Source organism: Pelodiscus sinensis, chromosome 7 (assembly GCF_049634645.1).
Source record: "Pelodiscus sinensis isolate JC-2024 chromosome 7, ASM4963464v1, whole genome shotgun sequence".
In the NCBI taxonomy this organism is placed as follows: Eukaryota; Metazoa; Chordata; order Testudines; family Trionychidae; genus Pelodiscus; species Pelodiscus sinensis.
Window position 1 is genome coordinate 64378966 of NC_134717.1, and position 21971 is coordinate 64400936.

Consider the following 21971-nt stretch of genomic DNA (forward strand, 5'->3'; position numbering starts at 1 on the left):
CAAGTGGCTGTTTCAGCTGCATCGTTTTTCCACGAGAGCTGCTGTTTCCCAAAGATAACCAACTGGACCTCTGCATGGCCAGACTGGTTCATTCCAAAGCCACCGGGAGTTCCAGTTAGTCATCTGAAAACCAAACGGTGCAGTCGGACCATGGGACAGCTTGGGTCTGTGCCGATTCAGACCCGCAGTATACTAGGCGGGGGGACGTCAGGAGAGCACTGCTCTGCCCTAAGGAAGGCCAAATGGGAAACAAGCGTACGTCTGTCCTTCCGTCTGTCCGTGAGTCAATTTCCTCGAGAGTGGGAAGCGCTAGGCCCACCGATCAATGTGCTGTCTCTAGGGGCAGCTTACATTCAGGCTCTTACTGTCCTGTGGCTAACCAGAGCCCACCAGTAGGCAGGACTGATTAACCGGTTCCATTCGCTAGCCAAAAAGTCACTTTACAGAGCGAGATGGGCTCTCGCCATGCACAGGAGCTCGTTGATTTATAAGCCAACCCCCAAATGATATGCATTGCAGATAAACGATTTCCCCTTAAAATCTAGCTGCAGAATGACAGGCACACCAGAGGCCTGGCCTTCATTAGCCCGTATAATATCCTTCTATACCTTCAAACATCTGACCCACGCGAACAAGACTTGGTACTTCAAAGCCATTTGACTCATCCCTCATACCACATGAAAGGGAGTAACAGCAGTAGAACCAATACGCCGGTAGGCTGCCTTTGCAAGCTGATTTACATTTTATAGACATATGGTCATGGCAATGAAAGTAACCCCAATTAACTCACTTCTTCTCTGGCAGCGCAGCGTCTTCTCAACTTCTAGCAGAGGCCGGCAGAGCAGGGAAGGAATCGTGTTTACCTTCCCTCCCTCCAAACCCCATGTTGAAGTCTTTTAGACAGGATAGGCAGGTTGGCCAGAAGGTTCGCTGTTGAGAGATGGACGCTAAGCGTGGTTCTGCTATAACACTTTGAGTCCTGGTCAGTCTAGCAGGAATGTGCTCAGATACTAATGAAGAAACCTGACTCTCCTAAAGCCAATGGAGAAGGCAGCTTGCAGGGGGTGGGGCTGCAACAGAAATCATCTGAAAATCACTCAATAGCCTACAGATGTCAATATGTTTTAAGTTACCAACTTTTCTGTCACAACTGTGCCCTTACAGGATTTAGATACCTTTTATAACTCGTTTCCTGTGGGCTCCTCCCACACCACACAATCACAGCCACTGTGACTGGAATGCACCAGAAACGAGAACAATAACCCTTCTTAAACCCGCCTGAGTGGACGCAAGTGACTGCACTGGCTCGTGGCAGGTTAATTTTTCTATGATTCCCTGAATGTTGAGGGACCTTACATGACGAGGATTATGGAGCCAAAGCCCACGGAACTCAGTGGGAAGATGCTTATCATCGTCACTGGGGCGTGGCTGTGTTGGCGTGGCAGAGCCTTACCAGGAAACTAAGCTCAATGGATGGCTCTCACGGGTAGCTTCATGCGTTGGAATGCAGTTGAATCACATAGGAGCACGATAGTACGGTGCAGTGTTGAAACATCACAGCAGCAGTAGCCTGGGGGTCAACGTGGCAATTTAAAACAGGGACTGTGAAACTAAGACACCCACACAAACAGATGGGTTAAATCTGAAGGCAAGTTGGTAGCCAATTAAGGGCTTGTCTTCACTACACGGAGGATCGATGCTGCAATGATCAATCCATTGGCCATCGATTTAGCGCATCTGCTTAGACACGATAAATCAATCTCTGAGTGCTCTCCCGTTGACTGGGGTACTCCACCAGGAACAAAAGAGTAGCTGAAGTGAACAGGAGAGCAGCCCTCGCTGACTTTACAGCACAGAGGAAACTGCAATAAGTAGGTTGACTTCAGCTATGCTATTCTAATCTATTGAGTAGATTGGATCAGTGGAGGATGGGTTAGTGTAGACAAGGCCTAAAGTAAAAGAGAACATTTGCTTTGATGTTTTGGCTTTAAGAAAGTTGTAACTAATGGAGATTGGTAATTATAGAAACTGACGTTAGGAAGGGAGTTTGGATAATTGAAAACTTCTGCTTTGCTAAATATTTATAACTTGCTTTACTTGACTTCTTTGATGAATGCAATGACTTTAACTTTTTTTAAACTACAGAAATGCATGCAATACATTTATTATGAAGCACAAGTCTTTTACGAGTGTGCAAGATGAAACAGTCCTACTGTAGTTAACGGCAGAGTGGTAGAGTGGTAATGTAGTGTTTATCCTTTTAAACTGGGGATTAGTAAAATATTTAAATTAGGGCTGTTGACTAATTGCAGTTAACTCATGCAATTAGCTCCAAATATTTATTGCAATTAAAAAAATAATTGTGATTAATTGCACTCTTAAGCAATTGAATGCCAAATGAAATTTATTAAATATTTTGGATGCTTTTCTACATTTTCAAATATATTGATTTCTATACAACACAGACTTCAAAGTGTACAGTGCTCACTTTATATTATTTTTATTACAAATATCTGCACTGCAACAATGATAAACAAAAGAAACAGCTTTTTTCAGTTTACCTCTTACAAGTACTGTATGCTGATTATGCCATTGACACCCGCCTCCTTGCTCTTTGTGGCTCCCCATGACCCTGTCATGCTGGGCCAGATCCTCTGGTCTTCCCTCAACAAGGCTCAGAGTTGCCCCCTGCAGAGCACCATAGACACTGAACCATTTCAGCTCGGGAGGATGCAGTTCTAGGGCACAGCACTCAGGAAACCAACACACAAAAAGAGTCAAAACCTCCAAATAAATCTCTCTCTCTGGCTGTGTCTACATTACAGGGTTTTTGCATAAAAACTTGCAGAGCATCCACACCTTAAGCGCGTTTTTGCGCAAGAAAATCTACAGTCAGTCGACAGAAGAGAGGGCTTTTTGCGGTGCGGGTATACCTCCTTCTACAAGGCATAACTCCTTTTTGCGCAAGAGTTCTTGTGCCAAAAGTTGTGTTTCTTGCGCAAAAAGAGCCTATCACAAAAAGCACAAGTGCTCTGATGGCCATTCTGTGAATGGCAATCAGAACTTTCTTGTGCAAGAGTGCCCATGCCGTGTGGACGCTCTCTTGCACAAAAGCACATCACTTTTGTGTTGTGCTTTTGAGTTGTGGATGCAGTTTTGCACAAGAAGTTTTTGTGAAAGATCTCTTCCGCAAAAAGCTTCTTGCACAAAAGCCCTGTAGTGTAGACAAAGCCTCTGCGTAAAACTTTACAAAGTGAAAGCTTATTCAGATAAGCCCCCTTTATCAATGAAAGAGAGAGATGCACACTGTTTGTTCCTCCCCAGATAATTATTTATACTTGGCTTGGTAGTAAACAAAACTGATTTTATGAAGTACAAATGGATTTAAATGGTTGCAGTGAAAACAGAGATCAAAGTTACAATATTAAAATGAAAAGAAAATCCATAGCTAGTTCTAATTCGCTAAAACGTACTGCAAACAGATTCTTACCCTAAAAAGCTGTTCTTGTCCTAGCCGTAATCTTCAGATCAGGGACTCTTTTACCCTGACCAGGGTCCCCAAATCTCTTTTTGGGTGTGTCACACCAGCCAAAGACAAAGACCTGATACCTGATAACTTCCCCTTGCTTAACTAATATTCCCCTTGGATGGGAATCCTTTGTTCTCCATTTCCCCTTCCACGGAAAATTACCTGGTCAAAATGGAATCCCAGTACCAGATGTTGTCTTACTAGTCCAATCGCCTTTGGACTTACAGGACAAACAAGACTGTTTATAAGTTGTTACGTTGATCACCCGATTGTTAAGGCTTCCGGGGCATCAGTAATAGCTCTCATTAGCACATTTAAAACTATAAACAGTCTCATACATCATATTTCTAAACTTTACATATAAGAATGATACAGGCACCATAATAGGATTCAGCAAATTGTCACATTAAAATTGATGTCATGTGAAGTATTTTGTCCAAAGTATCTTCGAGTTATGCATATTTATATTCATAGGCCAATTCATATGCAGATTTATAAAGCATTGGAGGGGACCATCATCAACTGTATGGACGCATGTCCTCGGGGATGGTGGTTGAAGCACTGAAGGGACATAACATATTTAGCGTGTATGGCGCACTGATACCTTGTAACGCCGGCTACGACAGTGCTCTGTGAACGCCTGTTCTCCATTTAGGTGACACTGTAAACAAAAAGCAGGCAGCTTTATTGCCTGCAAATGCAAACAAACATTTCTGGCTGAGAGATTGTCTGAACAAGAAATAGGACTGACTGGACTTGTAGGCTATAAAGTCCTACATTGTTTGTTTTATTTTGGAGTGCTGTTATTTTTGTACATAATTCTTCATTTGTAAATGCAACTTTTGTGATAAAGTGCACTACTGTATTGGAATAGGTGAATTGAAAATTCTCTTTGGGATTTTTAAAATAAAAGTATATATAATCAAACATAAATAGAAAATGAGCACTTTTCACTTTGTATTTGGTGTTGTAATTGAAATCAACATATTCAAATATTTAAATAAATGATATTATATTTTTATTGGCATGATTAACCATGATTAATTTTTTTTTATGCACCCAGAGCATCAGCCAGTGGATACCAGCATAGCTCCGTAGACTTTAGCCACTCAGGAGCAATTGACTGCAGATATGGGAAGGGTTTGGGGCAACACAAGGACCATAAAACCCCATCCCCTAATAAACCTGAATTAAACCTCTCTATTACTAGCTGCTCCATCATGGCTTTGCCAGGAGCCCTGTGTAAGCAGCATTGGCTTCAGGATACTGTCCCAGAATATGGTCATGACTCAGTTTCCCCTCTGTAGGCCCAATGGAGTAAGGCAATGAGCTTTGCCCTGGCTCCATACATGGTGCGAATGTCCCTCACTGCACTGGTGTGTCCAACTCCCTCCCCACTTCTGTGGACTCCGTAGGCTTCCGTACCCCCTTGGAATGTAGCTCATACAGGCCCTGACCTGGCCCTAGATTTAGTCTTGTGAGTAGTACATATATCGCTCTGACTTGATGCTACTCATTTAAATAATTGTCATTTAATTTCTATTTCCCTTTTATAAAAGCTTTTCATTAGCTCTTCTCTATAGCTTCTCTGGGCAATTGCTTTAAAAAAAACAGATGAAGGGGTCACTCAATTATTAAAACTGAAGGAGAGCGCAGCATCAGCCAAGCGAATCATGGCTGGAAATCAACGTCTGTGTTCCCCTGGAAGCTTTCAAACTGTCGTGGGAAGAATCGCATGGAGCAAATGCCCTGAACATTACCTCACCCTGGTATGCCTGGTATGACGCTCTGGGAGAGCATCGTGCCTAAGTCATACGTCACCCTGGTACCTTTGCTTCCACTGCCGAAACAATTCATCAGTGACAATACCTATCAGAGGCACTAGGATCCGTCCCGTCCTTTTTTTCTCCTTGCGCACCAGCGACAATCTCGATTGCTTGGACAGTGTCTTGTTCCTTCCTGGGGAAACTGTCCAAGCCATTGTGTGTAGGCTTTGCATTTTGGAAGGCTACACAATTTTGTGGCGCGGCTTGAGAGGGTCACAGGCTCATTAGAGAGCATGCAAACATTTCAGCAAGGAGCCATTGGGAAGGGCATGGCTTCTCTCCTGCAGCAGAGCTATAGTGTTGCTGCCATATCACTGTCGCATACATGCTTCTTCCCGCCACACAATGGCTTTTTCCAGTGGTGGAGTTAATCCCAGTGGGTGTGCGCGTTATACCCGCACCTTCTCCAAGGGGGCAGTGCCACCGTCCCCAAATGAGAGTGCTGCAGAACCGCCTTTCTCTATTAACCAGCTTTATTTGGTGGCCATATCCCCAGTTTCACTGCAGACCTCTCCTCTTGGTTCCCCGCTCTAACCTGACTCTTTCAGAGCAATTTTGTAGCCTCCAAGGACCACCCGGCACCGGAGAAGAACCCAGCACATTCACACCAGAAGGAGACATAAAAACACATCAAAGTGCCGTATACATCACAGCAAGTCAGCTCCTCACGGGAGTGAGGTCAAAGTAAGGCCAGCCAGAGCATGAGACGATGGCAGGACAGTACTGTTGTAACATGCCTATTTCTGATGAGGTGAGGGACTGTCATTTGCATGTTGTAGCCAGAAAAGGACCCATGGCTTGAGTATGTACAAATCCAATCTACGGCCATGTTGCTAAAACCCCAAACGAGTTACAAGAAGTGGTAACAGAGGTAGTGTCATAACAAATAGCCTTATGCAAATATGCAAATGGGATCTATTTCAAATCTGCACAGAGAGGGGATTGGCACCTGGTTTCATCTGCTCACTCATTTCGTCCAGCAGACTGCCCCAGCAAACTGGCCTCAAAGCAGCTGGTTGCCTTCTAGCTCTGTTCATGAAGTAAAAATTGTTTGATAGCTTCTGGGACGGGAAGATCCTGGATCAGATCCAGATGGTGTTTGCCAAGTATCTGCCTCACGGCCACGCGGCACAGAGACAGCAAGCTCCGGGGGCAACCTGCAGCCAAAGCAACAAAGGGGAAGAGAGAAAGGGATAAACCAGCAGATGTGAATTGCCGGGGCCAGATCTCCCGCTGGTGTAAACTGCCGTAGTGTAACCGCTTCAGTGGGGCTTTGCTGATTTACGCCTCTGGGGACCAGCTCCCTCCCCTCCCCTTTGTCCTGCACCTCAATAAACAGTCACTGCTCCTTCTGGCAGTGATCAGGGGGTGCCCTTTGCAGTACCCCCTGCACAGCAGGTGCAGCAGAGATGGATCCTCCAAGGTGATAAAGCGGCGTGACTCCAGCAAAGTCTGCAGAGCGATGCCAGTTTACACCCTGTTTGCACGGGGAAATTTTGACAATTTGCACCCTATTTACAGGGGGAAATGTCACCAATTTACACCCCATTTACACAGGGAAATTTTGACAATTTACTCCCTGTTTATGGGGAGAAATTTTGCCAATTTACACCCCATTTCCAAGGGGAAATTTCCAGCTCCCCTGAATGCTTAGCACCCCTCAAGTCAGCCTGGGTCTAAGCTACCCACATGTTTTGTTTGCATGAACCATCCCCCAATGCAAAGAGCAGTTAACACGGGGTGCAGCTGGGAACCCTGCTGTTGGCCTTTCCACAAGGGAGCCCTGCAGACCGGCCCCCTTCCCTGGCCTCTCCTAGCACAGGAGCTCAGCACGGCACCCTGCCCTCTGCCTGCCCCACAGGGGTTGCAGGGCATCACCCAGGGCAGGGAGCTGCCCTTCCACTCTCTCACCTGTGGGCGTCTCCGCTCCAACCTGGGGAAGGAACGTGCAGCCCAGAAAAGCTTCCCTGGAGCCTGAATCTGGCCTGGAGAACTCCCTCCCCACCAGGCCAGCTTGCAGAGTGTCTGGGGCTCCTGCTGGGTTGAAGCCCAGGTGCAGCCTGGGGCTTTGTTCCTCACCCGTTAGCGGCTGCGTTTCTAGAGGGCCCTGTCTTCTCTTCCCCCAGGGCCACGCGCTGGCTCCGCCCACCCTGCTCCCACTCCCCGGGACAGAACCACAGCTTGGGGTTGGGCCTAGGGCGCTGGACTCCAGCTATGGGCACGACAGCCAGAGAGAGGCCGTTTGCGGTGCTTGTCAGTGCTAGCAGACCAATGCCGAGGACTTGGCCACTTACTCCTGGCTTCTTTGAACACCTGCAGGGCTTCTGGGTTGACTTTGACCCTTCCTGCCGACTCGGCCCCCAGGACCTCCACCTTCACCAGGTTCAAGTTGGCTCCAAAGTCAATCAAGAGCTGGACAAAGGCCGGCTCGCAGCCGTGCCTCAAGACCGCCTCCATCACGCAGACCGGGGAGCCCCGGGAGAAGCCCTGGATGTTGACGGGCCCGCAGCAGTTGAAGTCGGGGTTGGCGCCGGCCTGCAGCAGCAGCCTGAAGCACGGGAGGTTGTGGTAGGCGGCGCTGATGTACAGAGGGCAGACCACCAGGGAAGTGAGCGGGCGCGAGGAGGGGCTGGCGAGCCGCGAGGGCACGTGGTGGTTGACATCCACGTCTGCGCCGTACCTGTGCATGAAAACACAAAAGCCGTCGTGGGCAGCCAGCGGTGGGCGGGTGCAGGGCCTCTGGAGGGAAACGCTTGAAAGCAACAGCACAGCTGCTGCCGGGCTCTGGGGCTTACGTGGGTGATCCCTGGGCAGGCAGGAGCACGCCCCCTCCTCCCTGCAGGCGGACACGATTTACTAGCCATGCAGGGTAGGGACGGGAACGTGTACCCATGCACCCTGTTCACTGGTGAGCCTGGGCAGGCGGGAATTTGGCAGGGGCCTAGAGAGGACTCTGCCCTGTGGACGATTCATGAATTGCAGGGAGAGACCAGGCAGCATGTGCAAAATGGTGGTTTAAATTACAGGGTCTCCTCTCAGCCCCTGAACGTCAGGGTATTCAGGATTGCCCGCTGACCCTCCCAGCCCTGCCCTGGCATGCTGCAGCCAACTGCCTTGCGGAGCTGAGCTCTGTGTGTGACGCTATTCTCTCCACGGCTCACCCTGAGTGAGCTACGGCCACTCCAGGAGGTGTTGCTCCCTAGGGTCAGGAGAGCGGAGACGTGACTTAGAGACACTTTCCTCTCCCTTCTGCAACACCCGGGCTCAGCGTCATCCTGCCGCAGCTGAATACTTTGCCCAGCGTGGCCTGTGCATAAAGCCCAGCACTCTCGGCTCAGTGGGGGATGTGCCAATCACTTAGCGCCTCAGGGAACGGGGGCCGGAGAGACACTAAAGCAACATCCCTGCCAGGAGATGTGTAGGTAATGCCTTCGAGCAGCCGCTCCGACGCATGCAAGCAAGGAAGGAAACGAAAACGCCAGTCTGTGCAAAACGGAGGCATGTCACCAGTTATTCAGTGGGAACCTGAAGAGGGGGAATCCAGTAAGCCTGTCAGATGCAAGAGTTTTCCCGAGACGCAGCAGTTTATGCCGAATAGGCACACCACATTCCAAGCTCCTCGCGAGTTGGGAACACATAAAATAATTATGTCGGTCAGGCTGCCGTCCCCTGAGAACCATCTGTATTGTATTACCTAGACTTAAATGTTATGAGCTATTGAATTGGAGATTACATTTCACATCGATTCACATAGCTGGGATTTTTTGTTCTGGTTTGACAGCTGCCATCTTGGCCAATTCATTAGGGTTGGACAATGGGACCTTCCAAGTGAATAACACAAGCTACTACTGCGTGGGCTCAGCTGCTAACGTTTTCTCGGGAGGGCTGTGCCCGACTCGCATCCTGTGGATCAGAAAGCGAGTGTGACCCAGAGCACCCGCTTGCTATGCAAATGGCTGATTTTTTGGTTCACCAGCTATGCCCCTGCAGTTTTTAAGTGATCATTTGGATTCAATGTTTTCAATTTTTCAGCAAGCTGAGTAATAGTACAGTCACTTTTGGTTAAACAACCCAAACCAAAATGTTGTTTAGTTTAAGGGTTTTTAAAACCCGTTTTAAAGTAAAATACAAAATCATTTAGAATCGAACGGATTGGTTTAGAAATGTTCGAAGTTTTTATTATTTCGGGGGGGGGAGGGGGGTTCCTGTTTGTGTTTGACCAAACCAATTTGGTGAATTTGACACTAACTCTCAAAACGTCTCAACTTTCCAAAGGAAGGTTTTCTACCAAAACCTTCCATCCATCTTCAGGCATGGTGGTACACTGCATTATGATTTAACGGGCAGGTTTCAAAGGATCAGATAATCTAATACAGAGCGCTTTTTAAAATCAAACCCGGAGTGTTTAGAATCTATGTTGTGATGCTCTAGATACTTATTTGATTGTACAAGGTAGAGAACTCTTTCACTTGTGTAGCCTGTGGATCAAATATGGAATGAACATAAAATATGAAGGGTGGGGGTTTTTCCTGTTAGAAAAAACTGCTGGAGAATAAGAATAACACAAAGAATATTTACTCCCTTTACAAATATTTAATTTGAAACACTTTAACACTGCATATAACAGTAGCAATGTGTGCTCTATACAGCATTGTCCACAGCCAATATTGTAGGGAGCACATGCTTTTGCAAATAAATGTTGCCATAAATGTTAAAATATGGGGGAAGACTGATCCAGCCTCCTTTTGTCATGTTGAGTTGTTCCTCTGCAACATCCAAGGAGGGATGGAGTAGAAGTGTTATGCTGTCCCTTTGGAGTAATAAAATGCTCTTCCAATCAGCGATCACTCTTGGATTTGTAATCCAGGCACTCGGAAAAGGGGCTTTTCTGCTTTCCTGGATATTTCCCGTTATTAAAATGTTTTGGGCCAAATTCTGTCTTGAACTTGATGAAGTTTCACTAAAGCCAGTGGGTTTCTGGCCCTGCTGCTGTAAATGCTTAGCCATGTGCTTTAAATCTAAAGAGGGGAGGAGTCCCACTACAGTCTGTTTGCAAGATCAGGGGCATTCAAGCACAACTAAGTGCTGAATTTGGCTCTTTCATGCGTTGTGATCCATGCTCCTCTCCACCTGGCACAGACACAGAGCTCTCAGAGGATGACAGGGGGTGGCTGCGGGCCTGACTGGAGAGGACAGGACGCTCCGTGATAGCTTTCCCAAAGGCACGCTGCCAAGGGGTCCCTGTCTCTTCCATAATCACAGCACGTTAGCCCAGCTTGACTTAGCCAAGACATAAGCCTCAGGGAGCAACAGCTCTCTAGATGTTCCTCTCTCCGACAGGGGTTCAGTGCTCTCTGCTGAATGAAGACTAAATTGCATGTAATGGCTTTGGCCTAGAAAGTTTACGTTTAAATCGGGTTTCTCGGAAAGTGGCCAGGCAGTGGGACGCATCCCATGAGTAAGGGCTGCAGGAGTGAGGTTCGGTGGTAGGATGGGTCAAAAATTCTCCCGTGAAGTGGGTTCTCAGCAGAAAATTGAGGGTTCAATTAACAGAAATTTTTTGCAAAAAAATCTCTGTGTTCTACAGAAGCGTTTGTTTTTTGCCAAAAACCCACCTGGCTGAAAACCAAAACTCTTCCGGTCAAACCCAGAAATATTTCCGTTTGGATTTGCTGTCACAGTGCCCCTTCGCAGCTGGAGTTCGGCTTGCTCATGCCCTGTTTTCTTCTATAGGCCAGAAACCCTGCCAGATTACATCTCCCAGGATGCACCAGGACCAGAGTTTCCCATAATGCACCGCGCTAAGGGAAGGGCACAATTTTTCGTGAGAGTGTCATTTTCTGACCAGCTCTGCAAAGGTACGCTTTTAAAACCAAAATGAATCTCGCTTTTCAAAAAGTTTGTAGGTGCGGATACAGTTCCTCATGACTTTGTCAGTTTTACACTGCTCTTAATGGAATAAGCAGAATATACATCTCCTAATATCCTGGCTCTGCCCTCGATTAGACTAGAAGCATGATGCTATATTCCCATCACAGGATGATTATGTAACAGGCTGTTAGGAAAATGATCTATCCGCCAGCTGTATAATTGTCAATATTTCCACCGGAGTCTGACTGTTAAATGGATCACTGTCCCCCAGCTAGGTGTGTGTTTACTATTAGTGGCTAAAAATGACGTCTCATGTCCTATCAGCTTCTGCTTTTTCCTTGGTATTCTGGTTCAGCAATTGTCGCAGATCACAGGACTTCAGGAATTGTAATTGTGCTAGCCTATGATTTCAAAAACCAAAACCAGCAGAATCAGTAGCAACAAACTCAGGAAGATTCTTGTCCACTGATAATGAATTGGGAATGGTTGGGCTTGGGGTTTTCTGAAGCGTATTGAAATGCATAATTACATCTCAGTAAAATGTCATTTTACTACATTTACGCTGTCCAGGAAAGCAGTAACTTAGAGCAATATTTTTACCCTTCCACTGAGCTGAGTATAAGGGGATTATGTTTTAAAGTAAGCAATTCTGAATAAGTGTATGAAATCTCTATTCCAAGAGACTTGAAAATGTTGGGCAAAATGACAATTTGGTATTAACTCTGCAGCCCGGGAGAAACACCGCCTAATAAAAAGATATTGGACAAACTCCAGTTAATTTCTAATCCTGAACGTTTTCCAAACTCTGGTTTTTAATATTGCTGGCAAGGCGTCTTTAGGGTTAGACGTATAAATCAATACATCAAGTCCCTGTGCTGAAATATCATTTGCTGTGTTTTGTACGGTGCTAGCAAACCTGGGGATGTGGCGAGTGGGGTTATACGGACATGTCCACGTGCAGCGGAGGAGAAAGTCCAAGTTCATAGGGGCTCAGTGCACTGCATTCAGAAGCTCTCAGCCCGCTCGTTTGAGGGGTTAAGCCAGCCTCTAAGCGCTGGGGAGCAGAGGGAACTCCGCGGCAGCCTAGTCTGGGGTTTCCTGCACCTTGCTCAGAAGCAGCTGGGATTGGCCACCACTGGAGCCAGGATATTGGACAAGAACAGCCCAGAGATCTTTTGCCCTAATGACACCAGTGGGCTCCCAAACCCCCTTCACTGCAGAGTTAACTCAGGTATTGCTCTCCTAAGAGCGGCCAGGCAGGGTCAGATCAAAGGCCCATCCAGCCAGTGTCCTGTCTTCTGACAGCGGCCAGTGCCAGGTGCCCCAGAGGGAGCGAACAGAACAGGGAATCATCACATGATCCCTCCCCTGTCTCCCATTCCCAGCCTCTGACAAACAGAGGCTAGGGACACCATTTCTACCCATCCTGGCTAATAGCCATTGATGGACCCATCCTTCATGAATGTAAGTACCAGTAGTTCTTTTTTGAACCCTGTTAAAGGTTCAACATCCTCTGGCAAGGAGTTCCACAGGTTGACTGTTCTGCATAAAGAAAGCCTTCCTTTTGTTTGTTTTAAACCTGCTGCCTATTAATTTCATTTGGTGACCGCTAGTTTGTATGTGACAGGAACAAGTACATAATGTTTCCTTATTCACTTTTTCCACACCTGTCATGATTTTATAGACCTCTATCTTATCCCCCCCCCCCCCCCTTAGTCTCCTCTTTTCCAAGCTGAAAAGTCCCAGGCTTGTTAATCTCTCCTCATATGGGACCCGTTCCAAACCCCTCAGCATGGTGGTTGCTCTTTTCTGACCTTTTGTCAATGCTTTTTCCAAGGCTCCCCACCCCTCTTTCCTGACACATACAGACCCCTTCAGCACAGACTAGGGGTCTTGCCCTGGAGCTACAGGGCTCAACCAGCCCGCAGGAGGCTCTCCCTGGGGTTATACCCAACCCACTTTGCCGGGAAAGGGCGGGCGATGTTCGGTAAGTGCTGATAGCCCCCCTGTGCCCTCCCATGCATCCCTTCGCCTGGCCAGAGGAATAGAGACGTTCTCTCTCAAGTCACGGGAAAATCAGAACGGCTCATCCGAGGGCGGCTCAACGAGCCCAGAGCCCATCCCTAACGCCCCCGTTATGCTCAATTTATGGGTTGCAAAGGCAGATCCCATGTCCTTGGCAAGCACCGAGCACCTACATGTCAGCAGGAGCTCCTGGGGACGCCTTGGACAATCCGACCGCTCCAGCAGGGGTCTGAATCCAGGCTACGGGGCCTAACCAAGGGGCCTGGGCATGGACAGTTTGGGCCTAGTGCGTTGGGCCTAGAATTGTCTGGCAAAATCGAAGGCCTTCATCCATCATTCTTAGGTGAGCTGGTTTTCTTACTGAAACGCTTTGCACATGGGCCAGCAGTTTAACTTGGTTTTGCTGAGCTTACAAAAGAAACTTCCAGCTCCCCCCGGAAACAGGTGTCAGTAGCTAATTTCTCAGCTGACACGCTGTTCTGCAACGTTCTGTGCCGGCACTTTGCATTCGATCTGGTCGCAAACTAGCTGTCAGACCAGCATCTGTGTTGGGAAACGTGTGAGTCTCAGCTACGCACCTGCTCGGAGCACCCGGTGCAAACCGCCTGTTGAAATCTCGTCTCAGACGCAGGTGGGACTTGACCCAGGGGGACCAAACCGCTGAGCCCTGGGGGTGCTGGAGGCCAGTGGCAAGCCAAAGAAAGAAGGGGAAGCGCTTTGAAGGCCGGGAGGTGAAGTTCAAATGTAGTGTGACGACAGGTGGGGGGGATCATGCTGCAGTTGCAGCAGAGGGGAGGCAAAGGGGTAGATGAGGGGAGAGGACCGCTGTAGGGAGTTTGAGGATAAGTGGGGGAGGGCGACAGGCAGGGAGGACTTAGGGGGAGTGTGCGGGGAGAGGCCGTGTTTCCATAGTGAGGGGAAGGACCCAGGGGGAGTTGAGGGGCGGTGAAGGAGAGAGGAGAGGTTAGGAGACAGGTCACTCTCTTTCCTCCCTGGCTGGGGCAGCAGCCCCCATACTGCCCCGTGCCGGGGAGTTTCGGTACTTGCCTTATCAGCTCCCTGAGGATGTCAGCCCGGCCCACGCGGGAGGTGTGGTAAACCGGGGTGCTGCGATGGTGATGGCTCCCGTTGGGGTCGGCGCCGGCTTCCAGCAGGATTTGGGCGCATTCCAGGTGCCCGTTCACCACGGCCACGTAGAGGGCCGTCTGCCCCTTCACGTCCACCAGGTCGATCTCCGCCCCTTTCTGAAGGAGGAAATCCACGCAGTGGCCATGGCCGGCAGTGGCCGCGATGCGCAGCGGGGTGCAGGGCAGCCAGCCGCAGCACCACACCGACTTCTCGTTGATTCGGCTGAGCGAGGGGGGGAGAGAGCAGAGTCAGCTGTGAGTGTGCCCAGCTTCTGCCAGGAGACAGACCCGCCTCCCCCAGGCCTGGAAGGCACACCATGGGCAAGCCAGAGGGACAGCTTATCCCCTGGTCTCTGGAAGATTCACCTTTACTATGGTCCCCCTTGCTGGCCCCCGCGCAAGGTAGGCACACATGGCAAGGGGCAGCCAATGACAGAGGCGCTTACACCTGGAGCAGACTAAGGAAGGACTGTTAGCCTCATCGTACTGATGGGGAGGCGAGGCGCAGGGCGGAGATGTGGCCACCAGAGCTGGGAGCTGAAGACAGATCTGACGACTTCACACTCTACCCTCATGCGCTCCATGCCGCTGGAACAAGGAGCACAGATCTGCCTCAACAACGTGGATTTTGCATGTCTGCTTGGAATCCCAGAGTCCTAGGGCGGGCAGAGACCTCAGGAGCCATCGAGTCCAGCCCCCTGCCCGAAGCAGGACCAATCCCAGCTCAATCGTCCCAGCCAGGGCTTGCTCAAGCCAGGACTTAAACACCTCTAGGGATGGAGACTCCACCCCCTCCCTAGGGAACCCAGCCCAGCGCTTCCCACCCGCCTAGTATTTAAGAACATACGAACGGCCATACTGGGTCAGACCAAAGGTCCATCTAGCCCAGTCTCCTGTCTGCCGACAGTGGCCAGCACCAGGTGCCCCAGAGAGGGTGGACCGAAGACAATGATCAAGCGATTTGTCTCCTGCCATCCTTCTCCAGCCTCTGACAAACAAAGGCCAAGGACACCATTTTATCCCCTGGCTCCGTGGTCCCCAACACGGTGCCCGCGGGCGCCATGGCGCCCGCGCGGGCATTTCCATGCGCCCGCCAGGTGCTCGGGGCTGGCCTGGCACCGGGCGCATGGCGGGGGGAGCGCCGGCCCCGGGCGCGCGGCGCTGGGCAGGGGGAGCGCCGGCCCTGAGCACGCGGCGCTGGCGGGGGGAGCGCCGGCCCCGGGCGCGCGGCGCATGGCAGGGGGAGTGCCGGCCCCGGGCATGCAGCTATGGGGGGGGCCGCCCCCGGGCATGCGGCTATGGGGGGGGCCCCCGGGGCGCAAACGGCCCCGCCCCCTGGCGTCCGACAACCTTGAAAGGTTGGGGACCACTGCCCTGGCTAATAGCCTTTTATGGGCCTCACCTCCATGAAATTATCTAGCTTCTCTTTAAACTCTATAAGGGTATGCCTACACTGCCACCCTAGTTCGAACTAGGGTGGCTAATGTAGGCATTCGAAGTTGCAAATGAAGCCTGAGATTTAAATATCCCGGGCTTCATTTGCATCTTGCCGGGCGCTGCCATTTTTAAATCCCCGTTAGTGCGGACTCCGTGCCCGCGGCTACACGCGGCATGGAGTAGGTAGTTCGAATTAGGCTCTGTAATTCAAACTCCCATTACTCCTCGTACGGTAGTTAGAGAGCCTAATTTGAACTACCTACTCCGTGCCGCGTATAGCCGCGGGCACGGAGTCCGCACTAACGGGGATTTAAAAATGGCGGCGCCCGGCAAGATGCAAATGAAGCCCGGGATATTTAAATCTCAGGCTTCATTTGCAACTTCAAATGCCTACATTAGCCACCCTAGTTCGAACTAGGGTGGCAGTGTAGACATACCCTTATAGTCCCAGCCTTCACAGCCTCCTCTGGCAAGGAGTTCCACAGGTTGACTACACGCTGTGTGAAGAACTTTCTTTTATTAGTTTTAAACCTGCTACCCATTAATTTCATTTGGTGTCCTCTAGTTCTTAGAACATAGAACATAAGAACATAACATTCTATTTAGGGAACTAATAAATAACTTTTCTTTATTCACCCTCTCCACACCATTCATGATTTTATAGACCTCTATCATATCCCCCCTCAGTCTCCTCTTTTCTAAACTGAAAAGTCCCAGTCTCTTTAACCTCTCCTTATATGGGACCCCTAATCATTTTAGTTGCCCTTTTCTGAACCCTTTCCAAGGCCAAAATATCTTTTTTGAGGTGAGGAGACCACATCTGCACACAGTATTCAAGATGTGGGCGTACCATAGTTTTATACAGGGGCAGTAAGATATTCTGGGTCTTATTTTCTATCCCTTTCTTAATAATTCCTAGCATCCTATTTTTCTTTTTGACCGCCGCTGCACACTGTGTGGTAGTTTTCAGAGAACTGTCACTGCTTATAGAGCAAGATTCTCTTTTTCCAGGGTGCAATGGGCGTGTGGCCCCACTAGCAAAGCTGTCCTGTGCAAACCAGCTTGCCTCGTGCCATCACGTCCCTGGTAGGCTTCTCCCCACTGCCTGGCCAGGCGCGACAGTGCCAAGGACAGCTCGGGCGGTACCGGCAGGGAGGAGCGGCCTGACCGGAGCCCCCAGGGTCCCTTTTCGACCAAGCGTGCCAGTCGAGAACCAGACCCCTGGCAGCCCTAGTCACATCGCCCGCTAACGAAACGCCGGGAGCCTCTCACTGTCAGGCAGGTTTTCCCACCTCTCCCCCTTCTCGCGCCAACTTGGAGGGGCGAGGTGTTAACTGGCAAGCGGGCTATGCTGTGATCCAGGCCTCAAGGCACGGCTGTCACACACTGACGTGGTGTAAGCAAGCCCCGAGAAAGTACTCGGCACTCCGTACCGACGGCATAGCTCCCCCGGCAGTTCCCCATTCCAGGGGCAGTGCTTGCACTGTGCAGTGGGTAACAGCAGCACCCGCACCACGTTAGTTCCCAGCCTTATTCCAGGGGCTCTGTTCGCACTGCACATTCTTCAGAGGCAGGCGGTGTTTTGCGCCAGAGGTTTGCATGGAACCTGGACAGCTGGGCCTGTAAGCCCCGCTGGAACAGAAAAACTAATCCAGTGTGGCTGATGGACACGTGCAGGTGGGACCTTTCTAAAGCTCGTTCGGCCGGGGCACAAAAGGAATGCCCCGGAAATTTGCTGTGGACAAAGCGGCTCGTTCTTAGAAGGGCTGGCTCATTCTCATGCCTGCTGAACGGGCAGTTTGAGGCCCGTTGTCATTGTTTGGTGCAGAGCAGGGAAATCCATTAACTACCCCAGTGACCCCGGAGTGGGGCTGCGCCCCATGGCTAACAGGCAGCGCCCCGGCATGGGTGCCGTGGCCAGCAGACAAGGTTCACCTGTGGAAGCCTTCGTCCTGCAGCAGGCGGCGCAGCGTCTGCAGGTCCCCGACGTAGGCCGCATCGTGCAGCCTGGTGTCCTCGCAGTGCTCAAGGGGATGGTCGCAGAACTGCTCCTGCAGCCACTCCTTCAGATTGCGACCTGCGCTGGAGAGAGGGGCGCGGCATCAGCCCAGCAGAGCCCCGGCGTCGGGACCTGTCTCGCGCACGATGGGCAGCGCACGGCACCGGCTGCCTCTCGAGCGGCCCGAGCCAGGCTGCTCACCTGGCGCTGCCTCCCCGCGGGGTCTGCAGACATGGCCCCTGGCAGCGTGAGGACCTCGGAGCCCTACGGCAGCGGGGCAGCACATCCTCCCTAGCTTGGAGGGCTGTCAGACCAGGAGGGCTGTCTGCTGGGGGAGCCAACGCGCCAGGCCGCACGGGGGAAGCAGGGAAGAGCTGCCATGTGCTGACAGGAGCAGGCTGAGGACCGGGACCAGTGGGCAAGGCAGGATGTTCTGGGGCATCCAGTACCCAGTTGTGCTAGGACTAAGCAGCTCTGGGGTTTGCCGCGTTGTTTCCTGTTGTCTGACCACGCCTCCTCCTCCCCCCTCACCGCTCCCTCCCCCAGGTCTACCCCCCCCAGCTTTCCTGCCACGAGGGGGAGGTGCCCCCTGAGCCCTTTGCAGCTGAGTTAAGGTGGGCAGGAGGGAGTACCAGGGGCAGCAGTTGGCTGTCGGTGCAGCTGTGTTACAGAGCTCGGAGACCCAAGTGTCCTGGAACAGGGCCTGGCCCACCAAGGGAGTCCTGCTTGGCATGGGTCTGTGGTCACCGTGCCCCAGATGCCCAACCAGGCCCCTCCTCATCATCGCCCTTCCCCCCCCCCCCCCCCCCCCAGCGCTTCCCTCTTGACCTTTCTCCTAGACAGCGATTCCTGCTTTATTCAGCAGCCCCATGCCCCACACCCTGCCCCCTTGCCCTGCTCCAGGACGGGCCTGCCCACGGAGCCCTCCCCAGCCAGGCTGGAAGGGCACAGGTGCAGCACCGGTCCCTGGCAACCCCGGCTGCAAACTGCCCCGCCTGGCCCAGGAAAGGTGGTAGGTTTGGAACCCACAAGCATTGCCCCACCCGATCCAGCCTTTGCACCCGCCCCACCCACCCAGGGCCGCTGTGCTGGCCCCAGCAGCACCGCGCTTCCCTGCGCCGGCCCGGACAGGCGGACCCAGCCGTGCTGCCGGAGGCTGTTCCCCCGGGTTGCAGCCCAGCGTCGCATGCTCCGGACAGCTAGCTCCTCTGAGGCGGGCCCACGGCGACACGCGGGGGGTCCCGGGTCGCTAAGCATTGCCGCCAGGAACCTGACCAAGAAGCAGCGCCTGGCAACCTGCCACCCAGGGGCCCGTCTGCCCTCAGTGGCCGATGCCAGGTGCCCGGAGAGAGTGACCAGAACAAGGAACCCTGCAGGGATCCCTCCCCGTCACACTCTGCCCGCCCTGGCACCACGCGCGGTGGCGCTAGCAGACAGTCGCCGTGGAAGGGGGGCCAGCGCTAGCAGGGCCAGTATTAGATTTTGCTGTGTAAGTTATAAATGTACAAAATGGTTTGGAGCCCGGCCCAAAGCCCCATGCACCAGCCACGCACACGCCCAGGGACTGCGCTCCTGCTCTCGCGCCCTCCCCACCCCACTCCCACCTCCTCCGCCTGCCACCCACCCACCCCGCCCCCGGCCTTGTGCTGCCTTAAGAGCATGACAGCTGCCTGGCAGCAGAGCAGACACACACACCCCCGCTGGCCAAGCCCGGCTTGTGGCGCTGCTCTCACAGGGCTCTGGGAAACCCGCCACAGCTCCCGCGCCCCTTAGCGCACAGAGCAAGAATGCAGCCCCCTGCCCCAGCCTCCCCAGGGGCACCCCTACTCCCAGGGCCCCCCGAGCAATCGCCCGCCCCCAGGGAGGGAGGGATGCTGCAGGGGGAGGCTGCTGGCCTGCCTTTCCTTACAGTACCTGCGTTTCCATCGGTGGCACCCCGGCTCTCGCTGCTGTGTGTGTCCAGCCCAGCCCCAGCTTCTCTTTGCAGGGAGCTAGCATCGCCGGGGCAGCTTGCTTCAGCCATCTGCCCCTCTCTGCTACACGGCGGCCCCCCAGCTGCCCCCTGCCATCTGCCAGGGGCTCCCCCCGGCTCTCCTAGGCTGAGCAGAGGAACCCCAGGCCGGCTGGAGCTGGCCTGTCATGTCCCTGGCCTGGGAACGCTGCAGAGCTGTCCCACCCTCCCCGGATCCGATTGGTGAGGCGCCCGGCTTCCTGCTTCTAGTTAAGGTGGTTTGGGCTGTCAGCTGTGAGCCAGCGCGGGGGAGCAAGTCCTCCTTTGCGGGGCAGGGCTGAGCCTTTGCTCTGACCCCGTCTGGCCGCTCTTACGTTCTTCCAATGCCCCCGCCGTCTGTCACCGAGCGCCCTGCCCCAAAGGGCTGCAGCCCAGCCTCCCGGCTCACCACGGCGTCCCCCCCCCCTCCCGTGGGGGCTGGAGGCAGCCCGCAGCCACACTGCTCCAGCAGCCGCGGTGGCAGCAGGGTGTCGTGGGGCTGTGGCCGGTGCCACTACGCAAGGGGGTGGCTGTAGTGCCGGAGGACGCGCCTCCGCGGACCTGCCTGGATGCTACAGCCCTGGCTGGCCAGCGCGCACGTGGCTGTGGCTAGCCCCCCGCAGGTGTTACACAAGCATCAGCCTTGGGGGCTCTCGGCCCACGTGTCACTGTCTCTGTCCTGTGGCAGCCAGTAACTCGTCTGGGGTGGAGGCCTGGAGGTGGGCTGCGCTGGCTCCTGCCCCCCTGGGGCAATGGGTCCGGTCTGGCACTCACCCCACAGCGCCTGTGCCGCTGGGCGTGGCTGCCCGTCGCGGGCGTTGCAATGTCCGTGGCTGCAGCCCCATTCGGGTTCGGCGCCATGCTGCTGCCGCACGCCCCGTGGAAACATTCTGGCGACCCAGTTTGGGGTCTGGCCCAGGCGTTGAGAAACCCTGGGCACGAGGGCAGCGGTTTCGCACGTTGCTGCTGGAGAGTCCAGCGGACCCCCGGAGAATGGTGACACGACACAGCCGCTTAACGGCTGCAAAGGGCTAACGCTGGGCTCCCCGGCGCCAGCGCGAAGGAACAGGAGCCGACGCTGCTTTAGCATCCTGCAGGGACGCCAGCACTTGCATTTAGGGCTGGAGCCTGCAGTGGAAGGGCGAGGCTGGAAACGTGCCTCTCCCATGTTTCTGGGTGGCTGTGTCCCCCACGCGCCACTTTGACTGCTCTGGGCCGCTATTGACTAGTGGTGCTGCATGAAGATTACCACCTGCCAGCTCTCCAACGGGCCCAACTGCAGCGCAAAACCAGGCTGCATTATGGAGAGCTGAGCACGTCGCTGCTTCGGCACCAGCCTCCCAGGCAGACAGCTCTTTAAAAATGGGGGGAGCACCAGGTTGTAGCCGTAACTGTAGGGCACACTTAGCGCACGCTAGAAAACTGTCCAGAGATGAAGGGGAGCCAAGCTTGTGTTTCAAGGGTAAACGGGAAATTGTCACTGTTCCTGGAAAGTTTTCCTGGGTTTGGGGGGGGGACCCACATTTTGGGGGGTTTCAACACAAGTCAGAAAATTTGTAAAGAAAAAGTTTGCCAGAAGCAGGGGGACGGGGGAATGGGGAAGCCACCCCACCCCACCGCACCAAGGGCAGCCCTCCGCTGGCCCTCGATTGGCTTTGGACTTCTGGGTTTCCCCTCTGCTGCCCACACAAACCATCCCTCCCCTTCCAAGGGCTGGCAGCCAGGATCCCCGAGAGAGGCCGTCTCAGAGAGAACCAGGCACTATGGACGCAACCACAGCAGGTCCCATCAGCCCGGTGAGATGCCCTAGAGCATCCGGCGTCCCCAGCTGCTGCCTGATGGGACAGGCCATGCTCAGAGCCAGGAGTCGGGCCTGGGTCCCTCAAGCCTGAGGCATTAGCTGAAGGGACCATTCTGTGGAGATGGCCCCTGGGGGCAGGATGAACAAGACGAGGTGCCTAACGTGGCCCCAGCTGGCTGGAGCTCTGCCTGGGCTTCTTCCTACCCCCCTTCAGCAGCCCTCTCCCTACAGGCTCTCTGTATTCACCCCCATTTCAGGGGCAGGATGCTTGGGGCCCTCTCCCGGAATCGCCTAACAAAATCGCAAGGAGGCTGGAGAGAGGCTGGTCTCAATGGGGGCAGAACAAGGCGCAATGGTCTCAAGTTG

General features: G+C 52.9%; 1 protein-coding gene and 1 long non-coding RNA gene across 13 annotated transcripts in view; one reads left to right on the top strand and one right to left on the bottom strand.

Moving 5' to 3' along the window:
* The window catches only part of LOC112545888 (uncharacterized), a 187511-nt gene that overhangs the window by 115567 nt on the left and 49973 nt on the right, over window positions 1–21971 (top strand). For 9 of the 11 annotated variants that reach the window (XR_012905340.1, XR_012905341.1, XR_012905339.1 and 6 more), the window contains one exon: window positions 11089–11213. This is a non-coding gene — a long non-coding RNA (uncharacterized LOC112545888). Of the gene's footprint in view, window positions 1–1789; window positions 1872–7786; window positions 7924–11088; window positions 11214–21971 lie in introns of those variants that run through there. The other 2 variants (XR_012905346.1, XR_012905344.1) reach the window with 2 other exon arrangements.
* Window positions 2387–20119, bottom strand: ASB1 (ankyrin repeat and SOCS box containing 1). Of its 2 annotated transcripts, XR_012905337.1 has the most exons (6): window positions 19729–20119; window positions 17751–17892; window positions 14299–14601; window positions 7650–8035; window positions 6305–6512; window positions 2387–4190 (listed from the first exon to the last, which is right to left on the bottom strand). XR_012905337.1 is itself a non-coding variant. In XM_075934093.1 (5 exons), the coding sequence occupies exons 1-5, from the start codon at window positions 19835–19837 to the stop codon at window positions 6379–6381; spliced, it is 1074 nt and encodes a 357-aa protein (XP_075790208.1). In that variant the 5' UTR covers window positions 19838–20118; the 3' UTR covers window positions 2387–6378. The 2 variants fall into 2 exon arrangements, 1 of the variants encoding a protein (XP_075790208.1); XM_075934093.1 differs by having other exon boundaries at window positions 2387–6512; window positions 19729–20118.